The 23,918-nt window shown below is 33.3% G+C and overlaps 1 protein-coding gene across 6 annotated transcripts in view; it reads right to left on the bottom strand.

Moving 5' to 3' along the window:
- The window catches only part of LOC128214210 (regulator of G-protein signaling 22-like), a 66,990-nt gene that overhangs the window by 2,122 nt on the left and 40,950 nt on the right, over nt 1–23,918 (bottom strand). For 3 of the 6 annotated variants that reach the window (XM_052920558.1, XM_052920556.1, XM_052920559.1), the window contains 20 exons: nt 21,155–21,331; nt 19,131–20,221; nt 18,092–18,253; nt 17,329–17,524; nt 16,718–16,917; nt 16,196–16,423; nt 15,707–15,839; nt 14,765–14,866; nt 14,114–14,308; nt 13,180–13,263; nt 12,204–12,533; nt 11,326–11,553; nt 10,328–10,489; nt 9,197–9,376; nt 8,502–8,663; nt 4,921–4,947; nt 3,360–3,431; nt 2,252–2,408; nt 1,785–1,896; nt 398–426 (listed from right to left, as the gene is read on the bottom strand). In XM_052920558.1, the coding sequence (XP_052776518.1) occupies nt 398–426; nt 1,785–1,896; nt 2,252–2,408; nt 3,360–3,431; nt 4,921–4,947; nt 8,502–8,663; nt 9,197–9,376; nt 10,328–10,489; nt 11,326–11,553; nt 12,204–12,533; nt 13,180–13,263; nt 14,114–14,308; nt 14,765–14,866; nt 15,707–15,839; nt 16,196–16,423; nt 16,718–16,917; nt 17,329–17,524; nt 18,092–18,253; nt 19,131–20,221; nt 21,155–21,331 (4,027 nt within the window). Of the gene's footprint in view, nt 1–397; nt 427–1,784; nt 1,897–2,251; nt 2,409–3,359; nt 3,432–4,920; nt 4,948–5,546; nt 6,586–8,501; nt 8,664–9,196; nt 9,377–10,327; nt 10,490–11,325; nt 11,554–12,203; nt 12,534–13,179; nt 13,264–14,113; nt 14,309–14,764; nt 14,867–15,706; nt 15,840–16,195; nt 16,424–16,717; nt 16,918–17,328; nt 17,525–18,091; nt 18,254–19,130; nt 20,222–21,154; nt 21,332–23,918 lie in introns of those variants that run through there. The other 3 variants (XM_052920560.1, XM_052920557.1, XM_052920561.1) reach the window with 3 other exon arrangements.

Below are 23,918 nucleotides of genomic sequence, written 5' to 3'. Positions count from 1 at the left end.
AAAACAACCTACACTCTCAGCCAATAAAATTGCAGATAAGCAATCATTAAGTACTTAGGCCTAATCATTAAGTATTTCAACTTTTGCGGGTGTTTAATGGTCCATCTACTGCCACTCATTCAATACATAATCCCTGCATCATGTTTTGTATCATATTTTGTGATGACAATGTGTCAGCTAATGAAATTTATTTTATATATTTTAAGTCAGCTTGATGAGCTGAAGTAATATCTTAATCATAAAGATTTCACTTTGTCATCTAACTTTTAGTCAGAATAACTTTTAGTCAGAATAGTAAGATTTTTACAGCAGTTTTTGTACCATAAATAACACTAATAAGAAAAGAATATATAAAGCATACTTTATCAAAAATAAGTTTAGGAATGAGCACTCTTACCATTTCCATTTCCACCATTCCCCGGCTTTCTACAGAATATCATATTGAAATGATTAGTAAAGTACACATGCAGAGTACACAAGCAGTGTTTCTAAGCAATGTGGAATACATAGGAAGAATAATTGTTCCAATTTTCTGAATATCAAATCACACTTGGAAGACATGTGTATTTGAGCCATGTTCTGCAAAAATTGGGTCTGCTTGACATGCGAAATTACGTCACTATTATAAATCAGAGGACAAAAAATTGCTGGTGTGTTTTAAGAACTAAAGTTACCACCAATTTTTAAGAGAACAATTTTGCTACTGTATTTAATTTTGCTATTTAGAAGTGATTTTTCTAGTGATTATTTTTACAGACATCAGGAAGAACGGAACCATTTTGTTGCCAGAAAATTATTTGAAAACTGTATTCAATCCGGTTACTTACAATACAACCTGCTTTTTCAGGTATTAAAAATTGATCACTGTATCACTACGATATTGTCAACATTAAGCAGGCTTTTCACGCTCCCCCTACTGAGAATCTGTGTAGACATGTTGCCATATTTGGAATGTACTTATCTTGTCCATGATTGTTTCTCACCCTTTCACATCATTCATGTGATCTAGTAGTATTTCTGCCGTTTTGTTTTTCATTGTCCGATATGTTTTTAAACAGATGGAGTAAGCAATTAGTGAAATTGTGTACTGCACAACTCTCTTTTAGTCAAATATATTTTATTGTACTTCAAATATTTGTCTTTCATTGTACTAAAAACTAAATATAAAGTCAAAAGACCCAAATTTGCTGGACGTGACTCATTTGAAGTTTGATTATGACAAAAGACCAAACTAAATGGTAAATGGTTTTTCGAATGTCTACAGTTCTAAACGAGATATAAATTTTATTCCACAATACTTTGTTAGTAATTGATTACATTTTTAGGGGTTTGATTTCTATTCCTTCATTTATTTATAACAACGGCAGAATATAAGAAATAATTCAGACATAGATTTGTTTAGAATTTTGTACTTTACAAATAGAATGCAAACCCTTCAATACCCAATATAATTACAAAATATAAATTGTTATACATATATATTCTCTACTTGTAATATTTCAATATTAGAACAAACATCTACCGAAATTCCCAATTATTAACAACATGTCTATTTGTCACTTCATTCCATGCAAATACCAATTAAAGAAAAAAATAATTAAAAGGCTATTTCTACATAAATTGAAAGCTGTAAATCATATTTTAAAATAAGACAAAAGCAAAATGTTAATTAGAGAAAAATAATCCACCTATTGAATGAAAAATATTAATCTACAGTACATTAAATTAAGTTACAGTCTAGTTAAAACTGAGATCTTAAAAATAAGTTTTGAGAAGACCCCTACTTCTTGTCCGTTCCCGTGGAATCTCCATCCGTCTTGCTTCCTTTGATTTCAGGGTCAGACTGCTTACTGCCCACAGAGCCCTTCTCCGACATGGGCTCACTCTTCAATGAAGCTGGTAGTAAAATAAATCATGAAAGTTAATACACCTAGCTTAATGTGGCCCAAATTGTTGCAAAATTGTCTCCCTTGACATGAAGTGTTTAAGAGCCTCTCTTGCATGTTACCTCACTTCTTTCCACAATTCATCCTCAAAAAATTTGGTGATAGTAATACATATGTTTCTAGGGATCGTTACAAATTTTTGCTGTTTTTTTTTGCGATTTTTTGCATGACTTGAAGGTTACCAGGTTTGCAGCCCGGGTCAATTATTGATCATTTAGCTGTTATTAGGCCAGTTGTCACATAATTGGCCGGCTCCGCAATGTATAACCTCTAAGTAGAGAGCAATTTCTATTTATTTTACCCACCAGTATCTGTCAGCAGCGATGTAAATGATGACTCGTCGGTGTTGTTAAGCATCTGTTCCCGTTCAAGACCGTTCACATAGCTGGAATATGTCCAGGATATTTTGTCCTTGTCCTCACCATCCCCATCACCTTCAACGCTCTCGGCACCTGCCAGAGCCTGAATGAGAGATAATAGATATTTCATACAGTTACATTTATTTATATGTTAAAGCAGAGTGGATTGAAGTTTCCGACACAAGGACATGTGGCAATGAAGTTGACACAAGCTGTAACAAGGCATACTCATATTAAGGTGAAGCTGATACTGTAAATAGATGCTTTAATGTCCTTTGTTCATTCGATTATTGGCATAACTTGAAAATTATCAAAGCAAGAGTTATAAAAGCATTGCAACAGATACTTCTATTTGCAAAACAAATTAGAGATTCAAAATTCAACTCAGGCCCTTATCCACTCAGATATACAATTTAAGTATAAGGAACACTAAAAGACTGCCATGATGAGTATCGTGTGAAAAAGCTGCTAATTTGATAGCCAGTTTGTGGCAAAATTTCAAGATAGTCTCACTATCATCAGTATTCCACAATAGGCACAAGTTGAATACCAACAGGGCTTTGGTGTGGATGCCATGCACTTATATGATAATCATTTCACAACAGGCACAAGTTGGATGCCAAAATGACTTGATGACTTCAAACGAGACCTGGAACCCATTCAAAAGGTTGAATCTGGCATTGCCTCGACAGAATAACATGGCTCAGTCATCAGCAGTGAAAAATCACAATGTGAACAACACAGGCTTTGCCAAATTTCTATGCAGCAACAGTATTGTCACTGCAAATGTAGATTGTAAGTTTCATGAAAACATTGTGAACATTTTTTTTGTTACGACCAAGGTCATTTTGCATGAGATTGCCGCCAATAATGCAACGAAAATACCTAAACTGTTTTCATCAAAAACAGACTGTGAAGTAAATAATATTAAATTCAGGATTCACAGCAGTATTACTTAAATTGAATACCTAAACTGTATCCAAGTGCAAATAGTTGGAGCTGCAGTTTATACAGGAAAAGTGAAAGTTCAAACACATCGCATATATATTCTCACCTTAAATGGGTCATGAAATTCATCATCTTCACCAAGGGGAGGTAACCCTAGTGCAGCTCTCCTCTCTGCCTCCTGTGGAGGTAAATAAAGCATACCATGCTTTTATTTTTTCATGAAACATTTTTCCACCTATCAAATGAACTTATTGCACTAAATTTGATTGAAATTTGCTAATTTAGAGCTATTGCTGCAGAAAAAAAATGTAAATACAATGCATTTCAAAACAATATGAAAAATAAACATTGCATGAAGAAAGACAACATTTAAAAGAAAACTAAAGAAATCATTTTCATCAACTACAATCTGTGTTTTAAAGAAAAATGAAACTCAGGAAAAAAGTAAATTCTGGTAAATACTGTCGAATTTCTGGCCATGCAATATTATATAAAAAGCATGAGGGTGTTATAATAAATATTTCAAAAATCGGTGATGGTTTAAAAATAAATTGACTTCCACATCCATAATCTACTCAAATGCTTAAAAAAGGGTAAGGGCTCAAATATTTAACTAAAATTCTTCTCTGTAAAATATTCTATAAAATAGCGGTCAACAACAAATTTAAATTGGCCTCTACCTGATTTTTTAGAAACAGGATAAGCTAACAAAATGCTGAGAAACACAGACCACATCAACAGTTTTCTAAAATGTTTTTCAGTTCATCCAGAAAGGTGTGCTACCAAAAATCTTCAAATCTCAATCCAGTGAATAAAACACCCTTGCCAAAAACATAGGAAGATTGGAGAAAAACTATCAGGAATTACAATCATTAGTACCATCAATATTCATTGACCAATATATGTGATATGTATAAATGGTGGACTATAATATATTCAAAACATTATATTTTTAAATTTCAAAAATAATAAGGTTTAAAAAAAATGTATTTAATAGCAGATAGTGATTTAATGATGAAATGTTGCGATGAAAAATGGATTTTTTTTAAAATAAACATAAATGTATAAAAATAGGTATCCTAATACCCCGCTCCAAGTTAATGTATTTTTTTTAAACTAGACTTTTCAGCGAAACTTCATTTATCAGTCAAATAAAAGAAAAATTCAAGTTCCATATTTTTCAAACAATAAGAAAGGTCAGACACAGTAAACTACACAACATCCTAGTTTTATTTATCTTTATAAGAAATGTCTACGGGAAAGTAGAATTCGGACAATATAATCCCCTGCTTTAGGCGCTCTGTTGTTGTTTTTTAAAAATTGACAATTTAAGGTCAATAACTCACGACTGAATAATGCAATCTAGCTGTTTATTGACCTTGGCTGGATATAATGTCCCCTTAACAAGTTTGGTAAAGATTTGATGAGAGATGATCAAGATATAAGTGTGACGACCCAGATGACGCTGCCTCTGACAACCAACAACATGATCCCTGTATGTGTCTGCCACGGTACGCTGGTGACATCAAGTCAACAAACACCACTCATAAAATTCATCATCAAACCATTCAGGGACTTAAGTGCGGGACAAATATATAATACATATTCAACACTATCAGAATGTGATATTAAAAGATTTGCACATGCACATCATGCTAATATTTTACCCTTGGACGATATAAGCGAAATTTAGCCTGCAAATAACAGAGTATATATATATACATTGTTAATAATATTTATCATAACATTCTTACTAAATTTTATTAATACAAAAGCATGTCAACAATTAAATTCTATTGTCTTTCATTATTCAAAAAAGTTTCAATTTATTCTTTCTTCTCTATGGTTACCATAACCAAAAAGCGCTACCTACTAAATAAAAAAAATGTTAAAAATACTATCCACAACCAGATTCCTTTCTGTCTTTATTCAAATGATTAAAAGGTGAAAAAACAAAATTGCAGCTTAAATTGCAACAATAATTAATCTTTATAAATTTAAAGTAATTACTTTTTATGAGAATATTGAATTAATCCGTTGCTATAATTTTTCATTTCTTGTATATTTTTATACAATATATACTGAAATGTAATGTATGCCTGCAAATATTACTGTCATTCATTCTGATTTGCAAAAAAAAATTATTTGTAAAATACTGACAAAATTAAGAAAATTAAACTTGCTATGAATAAACCATAGTTTTTAATTAATTAAATAATTTTATTTTGTAATTATAAGTCATACATTACATTTCAGGATACATTTTAGAAAGATTAGATATGGAAATACCTTGGACTTTCGCTATAAAGTAACATGGCATAACTTTGTAAAGTTTGATAATTAAATATTAATAATATTATGTGTTGAAATGGTGTCACTATATAACCTTTAGTAAAATTAATACTTACAGATGTTTGTTAATAATATAACTAAATTAACATATATATAAACAAGACTTAGTATTTACTTATCCACATTAGAACTGACACACAAACTTTTTTCTATTTAACATTGAAATATATTACCTTAAATAAAATGCACTCTCAACAAATACATCTAAAGTCTTTGCAAATTTAGTTGTATGTAACCTATACATACAATGTTCTTATAAGCCTTTGTGGGCATAAAACAACAGCTCTAGTGTGACATCAAAGTTAATTTCTACCTATAATCTTTAAGTGAGGAACGTGACTAACACATGTATAATTATTTATAACATAAATCAATTGTGATAAGGGACCATACCATTCTTAATGTTGCTCAAACATATGGCCACAAATATAAATTCATGCAAAATATGTCACATGCATGGGGCTTGCAGAATTATTTTTTTTTATAGTAGTACATCAAATAATCAGGAATAAGCACAATTAAATCTAAACCTGACAAAGTTTTTGTTCTCAAATTATCTTCCTTGCAAAAGTTTTAAAAACAATAACCCAAAATTATGATCATACAAGCGTGTTGTTTAACCCTTTACCGCATAATTGCGCGAAAATGCACTGTTTAATTCTGACATGATTACACCAGATGGCCACTATCCATTACCGCATGACTACGCTGAATTGGTACTAGATTGGGAATTTAAAATAACTTAATTGACTCATTTAATTAAAATTAGTTCACAAATTCTGCTTGTAAATCGACTTTCCTACAGATAAATTCCATGGATAAAAATAAAACTCCACTAAAAAAAGAAGCATGACAATGAAAAATATTATACTCCAAAGTGTTTGATGCAACTATAAAAAAGGTTTGGTCCCTAATTATATAACAGTGTTACACTAGATAGGGTTAGGAGTGAGATGAGGGAGGGGTCGTACCTTTTCACGCTGTAAAGATACAAGAAATATACGGGTAAATACATATAACTAGAATGGAAAACACATTATTTGTGGCTCAGAGTAAACTTTACACTTTTTCTTTCTTGTACCTAGAAAACATGAGAACTTTTTAAGGGAAACAAGAGCTCCGCGGAGTGGTGCTAATGCTCATTTCACCTTGTTTTTCAGCCAAATATTCCTCAGGGCATAACTCAACAACAACTTAAGCCAGAGTTATGGGCCTTGCAGTAAATGTGCTTATTGTTTTCTGGCAATATGTGTACAAGGCGTCTTTGAATATCTTCATAAAAAACAATCAGTTATGGCAAAGGTTTTTTCACTATGACAATGGCTTTGATGCTGACACCAACTGGCTATGGCAATATGACCTAAAATAAAAAAATCTTCCAAAAAAAAAAATGAGCTAAAAACATGATTTGTGGCTCAGAGTAAACTTCTGGGAGCTGTTTCAAGAAAAGGTCTAAGAAGATTTAGTCGTAAATTAAAATGACCTTAGTGTCATAGTTCCATTATTTTGCTGCATATATGAGTGGATTGAACTTTTGTCAGTATTATAAATGAACCCAAAGTTGTGAAAATAAAAAAGTCAGTGTGGTACCATTTGTGACATTTATACAGATTTAAGATTATTGAAGTTACGAATAAAATCCTATTTTCAAATAGCCTCCAGACTTTTGTATTTCTTGTTCCCAGAAACAAACTTTTGAAAGAAAGACAAAAGCTGAAATTAATGAAACTAATCAGAGATTAGCACAAACTCAGTAATGAGACCACCCCGCTATTAAGTCCCATAGGTGGTCTGAACAGAGGGGTTTAACTGTACTTACTTCATGATAGTTGGTGTTCTACTTGAATATCTTAATTTAGCTGAGCCACAAACAGAAATGACTCAAATAGAGTACAACTTTAGGGTCTGATATAATAAATTGAAGATAACCCGGTTATGAATAATTACCATCATAAGATAATTAACATTATTTTCAAGTTAAAATCATGTTAAAAAGAATCAATCGCGGAAATTCCAAATATGCCACCTTAAGCAAAATATAAACAAATAATATTGCATAGTTTTTTGAGACAGAATACCTATAACTATATTGAGGAAGTCCACAAACACCTGTCAAAGCAATTTTTGAGGCAAGAAAAAGTTCTTGATACTAATCGTTTTAATTTCTATTACAAAAAATCATTTAATTATAATAAATATTAGAGATATAAAATACAAATGTTAAAAATATATATGCTAATGGATAAAAAAAACCTTCAGGACACATACAATATTAATATACATATATAAGGTATTGAAGAAGCGATGGTGTTTTGTTGAGAAATGGAAAGTTAAGGGACCACAACCCATGCTTACATTTGGGGCAGAATTTTGGATTTGCTAGAATGGTAGTGTATAACATACAGTATATAACATGTATACAGTCATGGTACTATCTAAGGTTCCAAACTAAATTCTATGTCAAATTATTAGGTACTTATGCATTTGTATTCTGATTTACTTTCAGGTATTGGTCAATAAAAAAAAATCAAGATTGGCTACGCTCTATGCGGGTTAAAATCTATGTTTAAACGTTTTGTTAATAGACATAATGTAAAATCAACTAATTCTTGTCTAATTAATGGAATCTAGTTATTTGTAGAAAAAGGTTCTTAAATATTTATTTAGAATACTTTTTAAGCGGGGATTACATGCGTATGTTCCATGAGGTCCCTGCCTCATAAGAACATCAAGTTTGTATTCTTTTGGATGAGATTAAAATGCAAAACGAAGTGGAATTCAGCATCAACAACATAACATGCCTTTATCACAAACAAAATCAGCCATGCATAGCACCATACTGGAAATAAATAACTCTCAAAAAAAAAAAAAATTAGAATTCACAAACTCGGCCTACCCTAGCTTGCTTTTCCTCAAGTAGTTGTTGTTGCTTCCTCTCCTTGGCTCGCGTGTGCCTACGCCGACGTTCGATGGTCGGCAACACCTTCTCTTCCGCAATGTTGAGCCGGAATTCAGAGAACTCGTTCCACAGTGGGAATAACACTCTAAACACCACCAGCTGAGGTACAGAACATGTATTGTTAAAGTAGAGTACATCTTATCAACGTAAGTATTTTACAATTGCTTTTTGGAATGGTTATTTCTTAGTTTATCGAAACTTAGAGCTATACTGGACAGTTAAGGTAAAGTCTATTTGATTTTGCAAATAAATCTTTCAATTCAATTTATGACACATAATATACAACACTATGTCTTGATCAAACGATATTTTTTGTACAGTCGTTGATAGGATACCCCCTTAGCCTTAGCTTAACAAATACCCTGACATAAATAGACATTCTTTTTCACAGGTAAACATTATCACTGGATACATGTATACAGAATAAGTTTCATGTGAATATTTTTAACAGTTTATCAGTTATAGCCAAGCCCAAACGTCATAATGACAAAATCTCAACATTTTTTTCAGTAAAAATCAGATGAACTGAACATGCTGAAATCTACAAACAAATAGACTAAGGCCTTATTAAAATTTAAGCTGCAGAGTATTGTATTCAAAGTTTATTTTGAAGCTGATGACCACCACTATACCTGTGCTTCTCGGAAGAGGTACGGACTCTTTTCATATTTCCTGTCAAGAATTCTGTCAGCCATTTCCTGCGGGATGTCGATCTGCAGTGACGGGGGGATCTGGGAGTCAATGAAGCAGTTGATAATAGTGTTGATCTTCTGAACAATCATTGCCTCTTCAGAGTGAGCATGGTACATGTCCTGGAAGGGAAGATGAGTTAAATACATGCGTTGATCTTCTGAGACATGGAGATCTGGAAAATTATGAAGCAGTTGATAATTGTGTTAATCTTTTGAACAATCATTGTGTGATCACAGAGGGCATGATACACATTTTGGAATGACAGAAAAGTATAAACATATATACTTATATAAAAAAGTCATGAAAAATTAGTAGTTGCCAGGTATGAACAGTCAGAGAGCACTGCAACCAGAGGTCAACACAAATCAGGGGCCTAGTGCAAGGCTGTTGTAAGGCCCTCTTTTTCTAAATTGAGTTACAACCATCTTGCCCTCAGCCCATAACTTGTAAATTAATTTTCAGTTGATCAGCCAAAATTCAACAAATTGTGATATGCTTAACAAGTTATGCCAAAGTCAGCATGTGTATTATGTTGCACAACAATGAAAACAACGCCTATGGCAACAACAGGGCATTGATTGATAATACACTGACTTTTATCTATAACCTTGAATTCTGTGAATTGGATGTGTTGCCTGCCAGCAATATTTTGACAATTCAAGAGCCATAAACCTATGGAAAAAATTCCAAAAAAGGAATCTGGGCCCTGTTTCAATAAAGATCAGTAGGCTTAAGATCCAGGCGTAACCCAGTTTTGGGTGTAAACTGTGTTTTAATACAAATATCGTAACAAAATTTATCATAGGTTCTGCCCCTAACTTTACGAGTATACCACAGCATAATGTTTATGACTATGTATTTTGTTGAAACAGACCCCTGACTAGTTATCAAACTCAGGTGAGATGTTATACCAATTATTATTGCTGCCAAATTTGATGAAGATTGGAGAAAAATATCTAAATTAAAGAGCAACATGAAAGTGTCAGCTGCAGACAACAATGGACAGCATGATCCTCATATGGCTGCCATGCTAGGCAGGCTACACAGAGATGAGTGAAAACCAAACTTACCTTATATTTTTGTACCTCCAACCAGAAGAGCACATCATTTTCGAGGCTATCTCCCTTGATAGAGACGAACCTTCTGAACTGAAGCGATGTGACTGGGTTCAACAGGGCTTTCCGGAATATAATGATCTCCTTTGACGATGAAACCCATTTGCTGTCCAATAACTGTGGGGAAAATTTATAAGACATTATAAGGTGGGTGGTTAAACAAAAATTTGCACAGCAAATTTTGAGAAGGGGGTCAGGGCCGTTTTTACTGGGGAAAAAATGTGACAATTTTAATGACTAAAATTTGGAATTTTTAATGAATGTGTTAAAAAAATAGACAAAAAATATGATAAAGTTTAGTTTTTGTAGAATACACAAACTGGCATTTCTTCCCAACCAAAAGAGTGTTTAGACTTTTTGATGAGATAACCAAAAGAAAATGAAAATGTTATGTTCACATTTGGGAAAAAAGTATGTTTTAGCAATAGGAAACATTTGGCCCTAAATTGTTCAGAAAAAACAACAACAACAGGCTAGAGCTGTTTTCATACCTATTAGATCTTTGTTCAACAGTACAACATTTTGGAAAATCTTTCCTTGTACCTTAATATAGTACATAACAACTCCGAGGATTCCTGATACAATAACCCTTATGGAAAATTTAAAAGTTTGAGACATTAAGTTTATCTACAACATTTTTTTGCATATAAACTATTTCATCCTTGTATTAAGAATATTTATGTATCTAACTGAACAACATGGGGGAACAAAATGTGTCTTAATGGTCAGCTTCAAGGTAAAATATCAGACAATGAAAGTACAAAACAAGCCTATTTGTAGTGTACAAACACTGTACTGAAAGAATGGTATAAAACTGTTATTTACTCAGTGGAAAATTCATCATAAAACTATATTTTGGCTCTCTAAATCACTATTTTATTTATTTCTGCCAGCTGATAGCTGTTTACTGTGAGAGATAACATAATTCAAACAAGATATCAAACACTCCTAACCTTCAGCATATTCAGTGATTTCTTTTTCTTCTGCACGATGACATCATCAACGACATCATCCATATTGGTTCTCGGCTTCTGGCGCACAGCAAAATCAGGTGTGACAAGAAAGAGGGGCAGCCATTTTTTCTCTAGTCGTTCCTGCACATATTTCTGAGCTTCCAGAATCATGGGGTTTGGGGGTCGATCTTCTAGTAACTTTCCCCACCCACCTCCAGCTTCTGCAACCTAGATGGTAATAAAAGCTATCAATGTTGATGTCTTTGACAGAAAGATTTTGTGGTACAATGATGAAACACAAACGTCTTTAAGTTCATGAAATTTCAATTATAGAGAAAAAATCAACTTCGTTTTTGCAAATGTTTAGGGATAGCAGTCCTGTACCGTTCATACAACTACAATTTCCACAATACGGAAACCATTTGAATGACATATTCTTATTCAAATAATTCAGTTTTTGAAACTTAATAGCCAGGAAGCTTATCATCACTAGCAACAGCTGTTTAGACCCTATGAAATTGTTTCTTTTGTTAAGCGTATATCCTTAGTACAAAATCTAGCTAGCTATCCTGAAAAAAAAACAAGTGAACCCGCGAAAAAATGAGTACTAAATGCGGAAAATCAGCAACAGAACCTCCTTATTTTCAATTGTTAGATAAATTTCGACTGCAAAATGAGTTCAAATAAAACTTGTATTTAAGTGTGTTGATCATGGGAATCATACAGAATGAATCATTTTCTGATAATGAGGCATGCAATTTATTAAGGAAAATTAGAAATATTCCGCAAGATGGTTCATCTTATAAAATATTGTTTTTTTCGATCAGGAAGCCTGAAACCTATGCATCTCTGGATGCTAAACCTAGAAACAATTTTACCTTATTCTGTCCCTCCTTGCCAGCTGGACTGTTGGGTCCAAAGAAATATTTCTTATTGAGGTATTTCATTTTAATCTCCCGAGCCTTGACGTCACGTTTTTTCTCATCTGTGTGCAAAATTCGTCGAAACGCTTCTATATCCATCCAGCACATGATATCCATGCTGGCATAGTTCTCAGCAAGGAAGTTCCGGAAGTGTTCCAGCTCGATTCTGTTGTGGACGAGTTTCTCTAGTGTGTAGTCTTTGAATTCTTCGGGAATGTTAGATAGCAGGGTCTCGTCATAAGCGGGATCTTCGTAGCCTTCCATTACATCAGGTGTGCTTACCCGCTGAAAAGATAGGACATGACTTTGACAAGAATACATAGGCATGACCTTGAACATTTCAATTGAAGGATAAGCACAGTATTTTCCTATAGGGATATTCCAGTAAAACATATAACGCTTGGGGGGGGGGGAGCAATTATTTTCATAGTAAATGGGTGGTTGTGTTTTTTTGCTAAATTGGACCCCAAAAGGGTAAATTTGCTTTTGTAGGTAGGTGGCATAATTGAGAAGTACCTTCCCCCTGTGGGTTATATGTTTAAATGGAATAGCCCTAAACATCTAGTTACATAACAATACTCTGCAGATTTATGGATACTTTGAAATATCTCATTTTAACAGGAACATTAAACATTTGATCTCATCAATTTGCTATATATTATAAGGCTTGGCAAGGGTTTAATATTTGTAATTCTATGTCAATTCATGAAGTTGCAATTAAAAACATAGCCAAATTGAGATTTAGCAATATAACTGATGTGTTAATAATGGTGTTTCAAATTTCATCCTTTTCAAGTTGCCACAAACCAACATTTCACGAAAAAAGGGTCCCATAAAATTAAATTATCTTGAGTATTTCTTTTTCCATAGCTTGAAAATCAACAAAAAATAAGTATGAGAGAACTATTTAAGGTAACTTTCTTCTACTTACCTCTTTAATGAGTCCACTTTTCTGCAGGTTGAGTACGTACTTAGACTTGGTTTCCAGGTGACGTTTAACCTCAATCAATTCAACCTGTAACATAACATTATTTCTTTACCTCGATTGTGACGAAAGCTGACAGCTTATAGAATCAAGCTATAGAATCATGCTTGAGTTTGTCTCCTGGGCAGAAACCAGTACTAATGTCCGTTTTGAGAGGTCATGAAAAAGTACCCCTAGTGGGAATCGAACCCACAACATCTCAGGTGAGAGGCGGACATTTACACCACTAGAGCAATCACACACTGTACCATTTAAAGGTGCATAGATTTACAATTATAACTGATAAGCTAATGCAACAAAGCTTTAACATTAATTTTAGTTTTCTGTTTTAAAATTAAATACCTAAATCGCTTTCCATATATTTGTAATTCTAGAGCCAATTTGTATTAAATTTGTTAAATATTTATTTTTGTTTTTTTGTTTTTCAAAATTAACTGAAAAGTTTATTGATCAATATTCATCAATATCTTTATCCAATTATTTCTTTTTAACCAATCTATCATTTAAAGGCGCACAATATAAGTTCATGCAATTTTTTTTTTTTTATTTTAATGCATTATCATGTTTAACTCATTTCATTTGTGTACAGATAAAAAAAATATTACCGTAGTCGTTTTTAAATGGGCACAAATTCAACAGTTAAAATAGCTACAAAATAAAGCATTTTTATCTGTACACATATCATAAAATTTTATTTGTTTTGATCATTACAATCAAATGAGTTAAAAATAATAATGCATGAAAATTGATTTTTTTTTTTCATCAACCTATATTGTGCCCCCTTAAATGTGCATGGGGATAAAATGGGGATCAAATAGCTCGTGACTTCTCATAAATGAATTTTAGTCTTACTTCCTAAAAGACAATAGGAAACCCAAACCTTATGGTACGTCTTTTGGTCATTTTCCCACATTTCCTGCCAAGCCTGATGTACAACCATAATAGCATGTTCCTCTGCCGCGTCAAACAGTTCCTCAAACGGCGGGTCCAGGTGAGCGCGGATATCCTTACACGCTTCTCCATCCAGGCCTATATGGCGTTGAGCTCCGACAGTTATATACTTGGAGTAAATGGACTGAAAACGAGCATGACTCAGTTCATCAGGTACAAATGTATCAAATAAAGAGTTGTATCCAAAAATCGAGTGAAGAGACAAAAAAAATTAAAACTGCCTTGAATAAGCATTTAATTTAGTGACGCACAGGGTCCATTATTTAATAGCCTTGCTGCACAGAAAACTTTAACTTATTTAAGGGACTCTGGGCTGGTATTCCTAAAACATCTTAAGTGATTTCTTAACTTAAGTTGATTTCCTAAAATATTTATAGTCAAGCTTAAAGAAAAGTATAAGACTGTTTTCAACATTAAGTATGGATATTACATAAAATTATAAAATTACCGATAATGAAAATAAAGTATTTTAGACAGTATTAAGTTATAGTATCATATGACCAGTGAAATACTTAACTTAGAAAAATTATCTGAGTTAGAAAATTACTTTGTTTTATGAATTCCCGCCATATCCACTTACCTTAGCCTTTTTGCGCACAATGTAGGGGTCAAGGAACTTGCAGTAGAACAGTATATGGTAGTCCTGTACCGCACGCCACAGATTCAAGTTGTCCAGCCATGTCTAAATGAGACAATTACATTGTATGAAGGTATTTGGTGTACAATGACATGATTTTGGGATGCCTGGTTACCATCACATTATTTTGGTTATCATTGGAAGTGTTTTTAGTAGTAGATAAAGAATATACCATATAAAACCATAAACTATATTGCAAGAGGTATTTTGGTCATTCAAATTTCACTTAAAGTCCATGCAATAGCTCATAAAATTGACAATCTAATCTGTAAATGGATACCTTAAAATATATAAAAGAGCTCTGCATGCAAGCACCAATGCTATTCCGATTTGTTTAGAAAAACAAGAGGCTTAAATGAACATTTTTTTCATCATTTTGCCATTGTTGCCATTTTGTTAACATTTACAAATTTCAAAATGAGTATCTTGATTAACTAATGTGTTGAAATCATCATTAAAGGCGCACAACATCGGTTCATGCAAAGACTTTTTTTTTAAATTTAATGCATTTTCATGTTTTCATTTATTAGACTTTAATAATAAAAAACATATAATTTGTCTACAGATTAAAAAATATAGCAAGATTTTGGCACTTAAACTGGGGAACTTGTGGCCAACATTTATAACGGCTAATATTTTTTTCCATACCCAAATCATATCGGTTTTTTGGGGGGTGGGGGTGGGGGGAGGGGTATCACTAAAGTCAAATGAGTAAAAAAAATGCATCAAAATTCCAAAAAAAGAAATTTGGCATCAATCTGTTTTGTGCACTTTGATGTACTGCATGCCCATCGCAATGATATCAAACTCTAAACTGTCCGGGAATCTGCACAAAATGCATTGATGAATGTTTTTTTTGTCCTTTTGTTTATATCAAGACCTCACCTTACAGTTACTGCGCTCCACATATCTGCGGAAGAAACCTCCAGCTTCACTTTCCTTATGGAGAGCCTGTAACATGTGCTCCATTCTCTCTCCACCAAGAAACTCTGACTCAATAGATTCTAAGTCTTCGGACCTAAAGTAATGGGTGAAAATAAATATTTAAGTTAATATGTGAAACAGTTTAACATTTCTTATGCAAACAGAGCAATTAAGTTATTTTTAGGTACATAAACAATTATGTTGTGCAACGTGATTTTTATTAATCTGCCAATTGTTTCAAATGCACCTAAAATGTTACAACATTCTATTATATTGCTACATCAGAAATTCTTCTGATCACATTAGTGAAATACAACTTAATTCTGAATATTTCTCATTTCAAGAACCATAATTCATAACGATTCATGAAAGTTCAATCTGACTTTTTTTGTGTGGAATACTTATAGTTTTCTCAACAACAGCAAGATTTTAATCAAGACTTGTGCCTACCTGACACTAGCTATACTAGAAGCAGCTGACGATGGCCTAGACCGTGGAGTGGACTGTTTGGTGGGTGACTTTATCCGTACCCTTCCTGTCGCTGACTCTACAGATACTCGTGATATTGAGGAGCGTGCTGTAGAGGGCCGCCTGGAGTTGGAGAGACCATCCATGGACTTCACCACTGCGGATTTAGGGCGCTGCATCATGGACACGTTCAGCATAGACTTTGGTGTCCTAAAAAGTTTAAGTATAGCTTTAATCATTCAAAGATGTTTTAGCTAACTTAATGTTAATGGTATTTTGTAATAAAATATTTCATACATGAACATTACACAGTATTAAAAGTATCAATCAATAGGTATTGAGTACTATTTACAGTATCTCAAATAACCTTTTTCATAAAACCATATCCGTAGTAATACAGTTTTCTGGATCTATGCATTGACCAATCCAAAACTGATTTCCATACAAAGTAAATGACAAAAACATATAACATAAACATCAAAGCGTTTTTTGAAAATGCCATACTTTGCAGAAACAGGGCGCTTCAGTCGTGGCGTAGATGTCCGGTCTATTTGTAGGCTCGGAGACAGAAGCTGTGTGTGTACACTCTGCTCTCTCTGCCAGTTGGCGATGAATTTCAGGGTTGGCTCGGCATAGGTACGCTTCAGGCCGACAGGCGGTGAGGTGTCTGACAGGGTTGGTTGGTCATTCTGCAGCCCATGGAACTGTAAGAATGTATCTTAATGATAGAGATAAGAGTGAACATAATTTCATTTAACCTTATTTATCTGTATTTTATTATGAAGACAGCTTTTAGCAATTAGCTTATATGAATAACACACTAATCAGTTTAGTTTAAACTGCATTGTTTAAATTGCATTTATTTTAAATGATTATGAAGAAACGTTTATTAACTTATGTTAAGTTAAAATGCAATTTTACAATGATTGTGAAGGAAGTTTTGCTAACTTATGCTAAGTCACTCTCGTCAGCATGATGTTGCATGAGTCCATTAGAAGAAACCTAAGTAACTGCTTTTACATTGAAGCTACTTCAATATCTAAACTTTTTATGGCAAAAACCAGATCAAATTAAAGCCATTATTACTACCATTATTATTACCCAAGTATTATTACCTGATCTTGAAAGGTGATACTAGTTTCCTGCTGCCTGACCCTTGGAAGACAAGATTTGGGTCGCAGGGGGAGGAGAGAAGCAGTGGGTGGGGAAGGATCAATTCCTGCTGGAGTTTTCACATGCTTCATGTGTGTATACAGCAGGTTACGGTCAGGGTTTGTGCGCATCATCTGCTTCAGAAGAAATCTAGGAGCCCTGCATGGTTGTTCTTTTAAATTAACTCATGTCAATCTTAACTACAATTCCATAAACAGAATGAGTTGCCAGTCGGGGGCTTTAAATGTCACCATCACCTTGGACCTACTGACCCCAAAATCCAGAGGTCATTTATTGACCATGTCCAATGGAGATCTTAATTTAACAGACTCTACAACAAGTGATATAAAACTTATTGATCAGATGCCACACATGCTGACGCTGCTGGATAAAGAAATATCTAGTAGCTGCCATGCCTTGCAGACACCACAAAAAACGGAACTGCTCAACCAGAATATAATGTTTTTCAATTCATAAGATTATTAAAAAGAAATATCTAGTAGCTGCCATACCTTGCAGACACCACAAAAAACGGAACTGCTCAACCAGAACATAATGTTTTTCAATTCATAAGATTAAAACACTGACTTCAAGAATAAAACATGAGATACAATATCATTTATTAATATTAAATTCTGTCATATGATAGGGGAATGATGGGTTTGATATCCTACAGAATACCACCTTTGGTCAATTCAATAGTTTCAAGCAAACAAACTCATTTACCAGTACAGCACCAGAGGTTCGGCAATGAGGTTCTGAATGTTGAGTAGTTTATCCAGCGTCCAGGCCGAGGGCTCGTGAAGGCCTAGCTGGTATTTCTGTTCTGGGGAAAGTTCGAACTCCGCCCCAGGCTTGTGGAACCTTTCACGTAGCCAGCACAGGTACCTGGGAGTGAAAAATATTATGTTTAAGCAAAACTGAACCCTTTCATCAGGCAATAAAACTTATCAAATATGAAACATGATAATTGACCAAATATAAAACATAAGGCAATAAAAATTGGTTTAAGGGTTATATCCTTTTCAAAAACAGGTAGGGTAGGTCAAGGCTTTTTATTTTTTTATTTTCATTTTTTTTTAATAGGCTTTATGTAAGAACATTATTGTCATCATTGGAGAATGTTTTTTTTTTTTTTTTTTTTACAATTCACAATTTAGCCCACACGATAGAAAATGTAAACCTATGTGACATGATAAGTTACAACATAAAATAATCGAAGTGTTTATATAATGTCAAATCAACCAAATAGAGCAATATCAGGCACCTAATTTACAATTGCATTACTTGCATTATGCATTGAATGCACGTAGCAAGGTTTCAACAAGTAAAAGTTTTCTCAATATATAACATGGAGTGGGAATAAATGGAGTGTCCCCTTTCACGGGAAAATAATTAAGAAAACAGCTAAAACAGCACCATTTTAAAGTATTCTTAATGCCAACAGTCAGAAGCATTAAACGTAGTTAAACCAGTAAAAAGTTACATTCATCACTCAGTCTTCAATATTAGTCCTAACTTACAGAATTAGACATTTGCATTTCCGTGAAACCAAAACTGATTTGTATGCCCAATTGCCTGGGAGTATTGAAGTACATCTAGTTTTGTCCTTGAATATATATCAAATAAAGCATTTACACCAAAATGCACATTATATGTAAAGTACATTTTTTTTTTATTCTAAGTCATTTAGTGAACAACATCATTCTAGCATCTAACATTTCACTTTAAACTCAGACCTCATGATACCATCATTTCTACTTACAGTGGAATGTCCTCGGCAGCCATCAGCCTCATCCTGTCAATATCCACCCACAGTTTCCAATTTCTCTCCCCAAGCGTCCCCTTTAAAAACTTCTTAAACTGGTCCACCCCTTTCCTTGAGCTTAAGCTGTAAGTCTTGTGTTTATGCTTGCGGAAAAACAGGTCAGACTCTTCATAATCTTCTTCGCTATCCAGCAATGAATCAACGTCACTTTCCTCATCTAGGTTTTTCCTCATCTGTTCAGTTATTTTCTGTTCTGTCTCCTTCTTCTCAACACCATCCACTGGTTTGGCACCTTCTTCAATGAATGTGACTTTGTCCAACATTTCTACAGTCAAATTTGCAACGTCCTTGTTTTTGAATACATGCTGTATTTCTGGTAGATTTTCTATATCACTTTCATCCATATTTGTAAGTTTTTCTATTGCTTTTTTCAATACAACTCCAACAATAATAGAACCAACTTCATCAATGTTTTTAACAGTTACACTTTTTGGAACATCAGCTTCCATACTTTCGTCTGCGTTTTCATCATCACCTTTACCCGAGTCTTTTTCATCATCCTTTTCTCTTAGATCATCATTAATTATTCCTAGATCATCATCATCGAGAGATTCAAGGTTAGGATCTCGCTTAGGAATAGAATAAACAACAGAACTATGAGGCCGATCTTTACCAACAACACATAGTTCATCTGTAATCCTAGGTACATGCTTCCCTTCGTACAATTTACTCGACATGATATCATCATCTGATCGAGCTGAATGATATCTCGAACCGTAGGACACATTCTTTGCTGAACTATTAATTGATGAAGTGCCTAAGCCACTATCAGATCTATGATACGCATCGCTGTACGCACTCATTGGTCTAGCGCTAGTTGGACGTGTACTAGACAGAGGTCGAACTCGCTCACTGTTTGGACGCGAACCACCGGCCGCTGTTGTAGCCATTTCTGTTGCAACTTTCGCAGTTGCATACCACGAGTCAGTATCAGTAGTTGGGGCATTTCCCATACACACGTACATATCTGCCATCAACTCTTCACGTGGATCCACAGGAACCTCTTCTTCATCTTTTTTCTTTTTTGCCTAAAAAAAAAGCAGCAATGAATAAATAATTATTGTCTTTTTAAAGGCATCTTGTAAACCTTTAAATATGCATACCTGTAGAGTTGATGACCCCCCTGTATGAACAGTCTGTATATCAAACATATTAATTGACCCGTATGGAGCTCAAGTATAAAAAAGCACTGTGCTAATTGGATAAAACTGTGATTGATCGTATAGGAGCATTGATTGGAGTGATTAAACGATTGACCAGTTGCAAAAGCAATTACTGCAACTTGTGATAATTTTGCAAGGTTTTTCAGTAAATCTAAAACGCAATGCAATCTCGTGCTTTTATTCATAAATAAAATACCATCCTGTTAGCGGTCAACTGATTGGTTGATTGACAACTGGCCACTGGTAAACTGAAAAACCTTTTTTCCTCACCACAGGCATCTTAATGCATGGTAAGGAACAAACTATTTCAAATGAAATTATTGTTCATCACGATTGACCCTATAAAACGTGAACAAATCCCATTAAAGCTGCACTCTCACAGATTTACTGTTTTTACAACTGTTTTTTTTTTTCTTTGTCTTGGAATGAGCAAATTTTTGCGTAAATATCTGCAAACCAGTTATAAAAGACTGCTGACAAAATATTAGATCGCAGATTCTCATATTTCAGTTTGGAAACTAATGTTTTATGGTGTAAAGCGTTACTAATATATGCATATGGAAACTAATGTTTTATGGTGTAAAGCGTTACTAATATATGCATATAAGATCAATTTTTGAAGTTGAATAGAAAAATATGAGAGTATTTTTTTGTCAGCAGTCTTATAAGAATGGTTTACATGCATTTTCGCATAAATTCGCAGCTAGTTCCAACACAAAAAATAAAAAAAGTTGTCAAAATGTTCAATCTGTGAGAGTGAAGCTTTAACAAATTATTTTAATATATTGTTCTTCTTACCTTTTTGACCTTGGGTTTAAAGTCGATCTTCATGAGGACATATTCCCCCTGTTCCCCGGTCACCCGCGCCTGAGCGAGAAGTTTTGACAGACGATACTCCAGATAGAGGTCACTCTCGAGGAACGAGGGAAGGCGCTCGGCTTTCACCCAATGAATGCCTTGCTCTTTGTTTAGTGTCTGGAAAAGAATGAGTTATATTTGCTTAAATGTGTTTATTTCAGCTAAATTGTGAGGTCAGATGTTAACACTTTTGAGTCTTTTTAGCCTTGAAATCCTGGAGTCCTTCTTGAAAGGGGTCAAGTGAACAGGCACCTAGCAGGGTTTAAAATTCTTGAGTATACCAATACTTAAATACAACCCATGCAATGCTTTTGAAACAAAAGAAACATTTCTTAGACTAATCAATGACATGTTATAGAACCATTGTTTTCATAAACATGTTTTAACTATCACAGCCTGTTTTCTATGTTGTTATTCATTGCAACATGTAATAAATGAAACAAAATCATGATTTTGGCTCTTTTTAAAGCTATGGCCAGGGTGAATTACTTCATATTGTGTTTGAAACTTTTAAAATTGTCCTTACATGTAGTTACACCCCAGAAAGTTGATATAGAGTTTGTAATTTTTGACTAGAAAATAATTTTGATACAGTTCTAAAACTGGAGATAAATGTCCCAAAGAAATTCTCATTTATATTAATTTCACCAAATTTTATTCTTATGGATCAATGTTCTTTCTTCCTATTTGGCTAGAATAATTAACATTAAAGGGACTAGACACCAGATGATACATTTGCAAGAAAAAAAGAAAATTGTCAATAGCCTACTTGTATAAATGACTTGTTAAATTTTTTGGCAAATACAGTATTTCCTCAAAACAAGCCTAGAATTGTCAATGCAAGCTAGTAGGAGGCCGATAATACATCATTTTATATGATTAAAAGAATAAACGCAACTTATCATGTTGCTGTCTTATTTAAGTTTCCTTGTTTAAAAATAGCACATAATGGCTTCCAAGTTCAAATCATATCTGTATATGAGTACGATAAATAATACCAACGATATTTTAAAACTTACTGGGATTTACATAGAAGACAACCCCAGTAAATTTTGAATCTGAAAAATGCACTTAAACTGCTAAGAATGCTTGTATCGTAAACAATGTGATATTAATTAATCAGTAAGTAAGATTCAATGCTTTGAGCACAACAATATCAATTTTAACAAGTCATTGAAACAAGTAAGTAATTTACAATTTTCTTTTTTTGCAATTGTATCATCTGGTGTCTGGTCCCTTTAACTAGTAAACCAAATGCAAACTATGTTTTTGACCCCATTTCAAGACCTGAGATAACAAACATTAATTAAACTGACAAGGCTTAAAAATGGCTGACTTTAATTGATCATTCTGAGGCATTGATATAAAGTCAATATTTAGATTTGAAATCAGACTTTTTGAGACATAATATATTATGGTAACCTTTACAGCAACTATTGCATGGTTTTTAATTTTGTGATGGTTTAATATTATGATGATTATCATATTTTTATAAATCAAGCAAGTTGCAAATTAATGTAAAATAAAAATATTAATCTATTGATGTTTTTCAATTATTTGATAATTGTCTCACAAATTTTAAACATGGTGAAAAAGGACCCCGAAAATCTTAAGCGATGTACAGTATATTTATCATGTCATAAGATTATCGTATAATGCCATTTTAATACACTTCAAATTAGATTTTATTCATTATTTTAAACTGAAGCAATGTACAGTATATTTATCATGTCATAAGATTATCGTAAAATGCCATTTGAATACACTTCATATTAGTTTTTTTCATTTTTTTTAATTCAAAACCCTTTCTTAAAATGACATCAAACAATTTTAACGTTGTTATAAAGCTTATAATAAATGGCAATTAAGCTTATAATATATGGCAATTACGAATGAAGATTGATCAAATATTGACATAAACTAATACTGAAACAGTCTGTCATTTCAAGCAGATTAAAAATGATATGCTTTAAAGTCAAATATGCTTCCAAAAGAAAATTCTCATATTAAATTGCATTTTTTTTTCAAAATAATGTAAGGCCAGGAGAAAATGATACCAGTATTTTGATTCTCATCTTCACAAACAAGTTGTTTGAAACCGCAATATTTTTTTAACATCAATAATTGTCAAGTATCAGGAAATGGCACGAAATTGTTAACGCACCACATTTAATTAATTAATTCAACGAAATTGAATCTGGTCATTCATCCCATTTTCATATAAATAAACTTTTCATAACTTCAACATCATCAATCAGTTAAATAAAGCAAGATCGCAATGCCATTTTGCATCGCAGAGACTGTCAATCTGTACCATAAGGTGATCAGTTTCAATGAGAAAATGCCCATGTTGGGCATCAAACGCCGTAAGTTTCGGTGGGATGCGAACAGTTACATCACTTATTCAACTCATGATCATTATACTTTTTGATACATAGAAAAAAAATGTGTTTGTATTCTGACACTTTCATTGTACATACAAAGTATGCACCAATTCATGAAAATTAATACAAACCTTGATTTCTGATAAAGGAAAAACAATAAGTGTGGAAAAGGTGAAAGCATACATGCCATATTTCTGAAAGGCTTCCAAGGAGATTTTGTTAGAAAACCTGGGGATTTTGCTGTCAACTAGGAGGATTTTCATTGATAGATATTAATCATTCCAGTGCGGCATTTTCATATTTTTTTATCTAGCCTATCA

This window comes from Mya arenaria, chromosome 13 (genome assembly GCF_026914265.1).
Source record: "Mya arenaria isolate MELC-2E11 chromosome 13, ASM2691426v1".
Taxonomy (NCBI): domain Eukaryota; kingdom Metazoa; phylum Mollusca; class Bivalvia; order Myida; family Myidae; genus Mya; species Mya arenaria.
The sequence above is the reverse complement of the archived record's forward strand: the minus strand, read 5'-3'. Positions and strand labels throughout refer to the sequence as shown.